Here is a 6,460-nt window from a genome sequence, read left to right as displayed (position 1 = left end):
CTCATCTATATCTACTAGCATTGTCAGGTTCGGAAATATTATTCTTAGGGAGGCCAAGGGAAACACAAGCATCTCTAAGCATAGAATATGTCCTCTAATAGGATTGTGGGATATCATATTCTAGACTCAGAGTGACCCAAGACTTGAGCCATCCATTAGAGATAATATCATTAAAGACATTAATACCTTTGAGGTGCCACTTCTTGGCAAAACAACCTTGAATGAGTGTTAGAGGTCTATCTTTGTGGAGTAGGTTCCACCAAATAGATCTTATACCACTGATATTTTTATGGTAAAAAAAGACATCAAAATGAGAAATGAGGCTTCTAATAGATTCTCAACATTTCTAGATAGACTTAAATACCATGGATCCTATGGGAACAAATGGAAAGTGCCCAACAAGGAGGTCATTGAATGGGAGTAGTCATGACCTCTTTGTTGGGTAAATATGAGGTATATTTTCTTCTGTAATTTCATACAACATATGTGATTACATTCAAAGAGAAAAGCATAATCATCAACAATTGCAGATATGAGGTATATTTTCTTCAATAATTACTTCAATATTTGCATTATTTCATTCAAGGTTGATTCCAAACCGAGGTTTGACTTAGGCAAATCCCTATTCCCAACATATTTCCCCTTTTCACTATGTGCAAGAAAAAAGTACGGAGGTACATTCACGAAGATCGATAGGATTTATAGAGATGAATAGATTCACCTTTCGACGGCAAAAAATTTGGAGGACCATGAGGCCCACCACCATGGTCCCAAAAAAATAGGCTGAAGTTTTGGGAATAGATCTGTGATATCTTATTCTACTCAAATTCATGTCGATGTCTTTGTGGGATGACTGTAGCTCACTATTTATGCCTGATCTCTTCAATAATCACATATTTATCCTCATTTTAGCATTTTCACAATTCAACTTATAAAGAGGGAATCAAACACTAATCAGGTTAATCTAACCAGAATTCTCAACCCTTAGTGGGATTGAGGTTAGATCTATTGGATTCACCCCTCTTTCAATGTAAAGGTTAATTTGGTTCATTGGTGGTCTTCTCCTATTAGGTGAAACCCTAGTTCCAAATTACCTCTACATTTTGGTGAAGCCAACATTTTTCATGCTTATTTTTTATTCCTTGTCTCATATTTTATTTGTATGCACTTTAATTTTTGAATGTTCACTCATAGATTATTTTTGAAATTAAATTCCATAAATTTAGAGGTTAATTTCATAAAAACCCTAACTTTTTTTTATCAAATTTGATTTGTGGTTGATTAAATCTCACATAAAGTAAATATAAGTCAAGGTATTGAGTCAACAAAAGATAATAAAATACAAAAATTAAATATAAATGTTGAAAAAAATAAATATTATAGTTTGGAATTCAATGACCTGGATATATACTATTACAAATCTTAGAAAATGATTTTTCGGAGCGCTATAAATTTTGGTATTGTTTAGATGATTATCTCAAATTCTATAAATTAGTTACCGTTTCTCAAGTTTAATCATACGAGTGGAAGAGTTATCTTCACATGTGCCCATCTAAATTGATATTTATATTGTGGATCTGAAATGGAAAGGTAGGGACTATTTAAACTTATATTTAAATTGTTGTACAAAGAAAAAATGTTTAAGACCTTGGGGAATCTTTTTAATCACAAGGGTCATACTCTTTTTAGCCAAACTCTTATTTGGACCATCTTTATGACCTTAAGTGATAGATGAAAATAAATAATTTTGTAATGCAGGTTAGATGGTGTATACTAATGTAATGACATGATAATCTAGTATGATTCATGTTAGGTCAAACACTCAATAACAAATTCTAAAGTGAAACAACAACTCAATAAAAGAAAATATCATGATTCACTTTAGGTCAAGCAAGAACAATAGGTACCATCTGATAATATCTGAAGTTCCATCTTGTTTGTCCACTTCAATCAAAAGTGAAGGAACATCACCATTAAATATACTCACGGGAGGATGTCCCAACATTTTGGTTAATCATTAACAAAGACAAAATAAAGAAGATTCCACTCACGGAAGCAGGTCGGATCGGCTTGTCCTACACAAGATACATTTTCTTTTATCACCACAATTGTCACATCCTTTAACTCTTTAATTCTCTCTGTTCGTACTTCTATTATCTCACATACTTTAAAGATATGGAGAACACCCAACTCTGAAAATTGCGTGATGAATCATGAATTGCATGCGCTGTTTTTTGTTTGTTTTTGTTATCCTCAGTTTTATGCATGATAAGAACTGCACTTATACGTTATCAAACTGCGTTCTTGTTATAGCAGCCTGCCCTCCAAAGCAAGAAAGAATTCATTAATGGAGATGATTTTGTTATTTTTGTATATCTTAGTGTTTCCATGCATCCCTGGAGATGCCAGGTTTTATGGCAGTGCTTTTACTACACGAGGAAATAAACACTTTGAATTATATCCAAGTGGCCATATCATTTATAGAGAAAATTCTGCTGTCACAGGCCTCACAGCAACAAAATGCAATTTGTTTTCAGGGAAGTGGGTTCATGATGTCTCATATCCACTGTATAATGCTGCTGGTTGTCCGTACATTGGTACTCAAACAAAGTGCAGACCAAATGGGAGACCAGATTCTGACTATGAGAAGTGGAAATGGCAGCCAGATGGGTGCACCATTCCAAGGTTAAGTTACATAATTGGTTTAACCCCCGAAACCAACTTTTTTTCTCCTACTAATTTTTTAATTTCTGTTTGGATTCTTGTGAATGATGAATACTTTTGAGTAATATATCTACTTTAAAGTAGCTCTGTAAATCTATTTTACTTTTAATGTTTTGAATTTATTCCTTAAGACTAAGGAAATGGATCTTCAATGTAGCTCTGTAAATCTATTTTACTTTTAATGTTTTTAATTTATTCCTTAAGACTAAGGAAATGGATCTTCATAAATGGTTAGTTCCATGATAGAATATAAATAGAACTTTGAAAACTATCCATTTAAATATGATTGGAAATGAATTTTCATTGATCTATACATTCCCTTGATCCATTTACCTAGCATTGATTCAAATAAACTGAAGAGAGCCGGTCTAGAGAGTAAACCCAAAACACTGGAAGTTCACCGACCTATATTACTTAAATTATCCTAATATTAGGACAGTTATATCAGTTAATTCTAATGTAAAATCCTATATCAGGTTCAATAGTAATGATATGCTAGAGAAGCTCAGAGGAAAGAGATTGATGTTTGTTGGGGACTCGATAAGCAGAGGTCAGTTTGAGTCCATGGTCTGCCTTATTCAGGCAGGAATTCCAAGCAACAAGAAAGTTATGGCTGATAAGATGCCTCTCGCAACATTCAAAGCCCTGGTAAGTTGTATGGTTGTATGATGTGTTGATTTCAATTATATTCATTTCTTTTATTTTGGTTCAAACAGTTTACTTTAAGTTTTTATTCAGGGAGATAATTCATTTGAAATTACATTAATAAATATTCTTTTAAGATAACTTAAAATATATTTTTCAAACTTTCTAATTCTTTCAAACTATATTTTTCAAACTATCTAATTCTTTCAAACTACTGACTCCTTGCAGGATTATAATGCTTCTGTCGAATTATTTTGGGCTCCATTTTTGGTTGAGCTGGAAACCAATAAAAAGGGGAAAACAATTCTTCACTTAGATTCTATAGCAAATAATGGAAAGTATTGGAAGGAAGCAGATATCCTGGTTTTTGAGTCATCCCACTGGTGGGATCATACTGGTGGAAGTAGTGGAAAAACGTAAGATTGTTTTGAAATTTTTAAAATTTCAGTGAATGAAACTTACTTGCCAAGCAGGGATATAAACTAAAGAATAATTATGTGTATCAACAGATGGGACATAGCCATGGAAGGCAATAAGACGTATAGCAGTATGGACCATATGGTTGCTTACAAAAAGGCGCTTAGTACTTGGGCAAATTGGGCAAATTCACATATAGATTTCAAAAAATCAATGGTATTTTTCAGAACCATGGCACCTCGCCATACAAGGTTGGTCATGTTATATAATATTTAGCTCTAATTTTAACTGACAGTTACATATTGTGAAAAGGCAGATGTTCTGTCCAGTCAATTTCATCACTATATCACCTTTTAGTTAGTAAAAAGTTGCTAGAGATTGATAGGTTATCTTAGTCTGATTTTATAATGTGGTATTAGATCGGTTTGAATATTTTTGGATTAGATTATGGAAGTTTTTTTCATAAAATTCTAGATCATACTTCATGATCTATCAGAAAGAACAAGCAAGAAAAGAAAAATGTGTGATCCAAATATTATGAAAAATGTGTGATCGAAATATTATGAAAAAAATTTCACATAATAGAATCTAAAAATATTGAAAAACTAACATAATCCATGACTGAAACTATATCTTCATATTTAACTGCTCAGAGCTATCCAATCATACTATCATCATTGTCCATTCTTATTAGTGAAATTGGGAAGGTCTTGTTTTTTCCTAAATAGACCATGAGTGTTTCCTATATCTAATATATAGATCTATTTCAGCCTTTTCACTTGTACTAAATTTAATATAATGGGCATGATGATAATACAGTTGCGAGAATGAGAGGGAGCCTGTGCAGCACACATCTGCATACAATCCTCCATTACCTCCTCAGGTGCCAATACTAAAACAAGTTGTGAGCTCCACAAAATTACCTGTTGTTTTGATGGACATTACAAGGATGTCCCAGCTACGCAAGGATGCACATCCCTCAAAGTATAATTCCCCTCATCCAAGCGGTAATGGAGACTGTAGTCATTGGTGTTTATCAGGGGTTCCTGATATATGGAACGAGCTTTTGTATTCCTTAGTGGGTAAAGGAAGGCATTAAGGCTGGGCTTTCATAGAAAGAAATAAAGTTTATGGGTTCCAGCATTGATAAGTGGTGGGTACATTGAATCCAGTTACATCACCTCCATTACCAAAGATTGTCTATACATGGTGCTTTCTTGGCCCATCTCTACGTCTTTTCTTGTAACTTATTATCACATTTTCATTCGTAAATCTATACACGTCCACCCAGTTTTCTTCTAGCTGAAGTTAACTTCAAATACCAATGATTTATACTTTTACTCTTTACTCATTTTTACATTTAAATTGTGTGGGTGTGTTTTGTACAACATGAATGGTAGCTTTCTTAAAGAACTTTTTCTATAGTTGTGGGTGTCTTTTGTACAACAACATACATAGTAATAGTAACTTTCATAAAGAATTTTTTTTTTGTGGATTTTGAAATTTTCAAAAAAAAATATTGGAAACTATGCTATGGAAAAGTAAAGTTTAATAAACTTAATTATATATATAAATAAAATTGTATGTGTATATGTGTGTCTTGGGATTCATCGTTTTTTTTTAAAGAGACGGTTAATTAGATTTTTATATAAGGAGATTTTATAAGTGAAATTTTTAGGGTGTCTTAAAATACAACCTTGATCTTTTTAAGATGTTGTGTGACCAAAGATTCCAATAACAATTTAGTTAAGGTTGTTTAAAAAAAGCTTATGTCTGGGACCAACAATTAAGTTAAAATTCTAAGTCTTATTCTTGGTTTTCAATTGATTCAAGTCAATGGAATAGATATGATTATTGTGGAAAGAGAATTGATGGTGATCATTCACACCCTTAGAAATTGAGGATTCACAAACTAGAAAATAAGCAACATTCTTAATGAATGCCAAAACTTGAAGTCACTTGATTATTTTTGTTGAGCATAATTTTTGAGAGGCTAATAAGGTGGTAAACTATTTGTCAAATCAAGGGATTGACATATGGCATAATTTAAAATTGACAAAAATATCATGGCAATGGCTAAATTCTATATGTGATAATATATTCATGTTTCTCCCCTTCATTTTAGTGAAGGATCTTGTTTCTCCCCTTAAACCATCCTCTTAGTATTCCTTAGGCAATTCTCTTAAGTCCTCAAAATCCATCATTTTAAGTACCCTTAAGTCATCTCCTAATCATATTTAACTAATATTACCACATGACACATACTTTGAGTGAAGGATCAGATTGTTTATCTCTTTAAGTCATCCTTAAGTATCCTTAAACCATCATCTCGCCTACCCTTAAACCATCTCCTAATTGTATCTAGCTATTTTTATCACATGCCACATATTTTGATCACATGACATTTAATTCTAGTGAAGGATCTTGTTTCTCACCTTAAGACATCCTCTTATGACCCCTTAAGCCATCATCTTACCTACCCTTAAATCATCTCCTAATTATATCTAAGTAATTTTATCACATGACACATACTTTGAGTTAAGGATATTGTTTATCCCCTTAAGCCATCTTCTTAGGACCCCTTAAGTCATCCTTTTAGGACCCTTGAAGCCATTCTCTCAAGTTCCCTTAAGCCATAATCTTACCTACTCTAGAACCAAGACCTATAGGTGAA

General features: G+C 32.7%; 1 protein-coding gene across 1 annotated transcript; it reads left to right on the top strand.

The window, feature by feature from the left end:
• Positions 1-2,138: 2,138 nt before the first annotated feature.
• LOC131067618 (protein trichome birefringence-like 36) lies at positions 2,139-5,133 on the top strand. The gene is made up of 5 exons (XM_058002700.2): positions 2,139-2,685; positions 3,201-3,372; positions 3,598-3,785; positions 3,879-4,037; positions 4,606-5,133. Exons 1-5 carry the CDS (start codon positions 2,348-2,350, stop codon positions 4,883-4,885), a joined length of 1,137 nt encoding a protein of 378 aa, XP_057858683.2. The 5' UTR covers positions 2,139-2,347; the 3' UTR covers positions 4,886-5,133.
• Positions 5,134-6,460: the final 1,327 nt, after the last annotated feature.

Source organism: Cryptomeria japonica, chromosome 5, assembly GCF_030272615.1.
Source record: "Cryptomeria japonica chromosome 5, Sugi_1.0, whole genome shotgun sequence".
Lineage (NCBI taxonomy): Eukaryota > Viridiplantae > Streptophyta > Pinopsida > Cupressales > Cupressaceae > Cryptomeria > Cryptomeria japonica.
This window is presented reverse-complemented; position numbering and strand designations above follow the sequence as displayed.

Excerpts from the sequence above, each read along its gene's own strand:
- LOC131067618 (XM_058002700.2), top strand. The coding sequence starts at position 2,348 with ATGGAGATGATTTTGTTATTTTTGTATATCTTAGTGTTTCCATGCATC. Across the intron at positions 2,686-3,200 it reads GATGGGTGCACCATTCCAAG|GTTCAATAGTAATGATATGC; the intron begins GTTAAGTTACAT and ends ATCCTATATCAG. Across the intron at positions 3,786-3,878 it reads GGTGGAAGTAGTGGAAAAAC|ATGGGACATAGCCATGGAAG; the intron begins GTAAGATTGTTT and ends GTGTATCAACAG.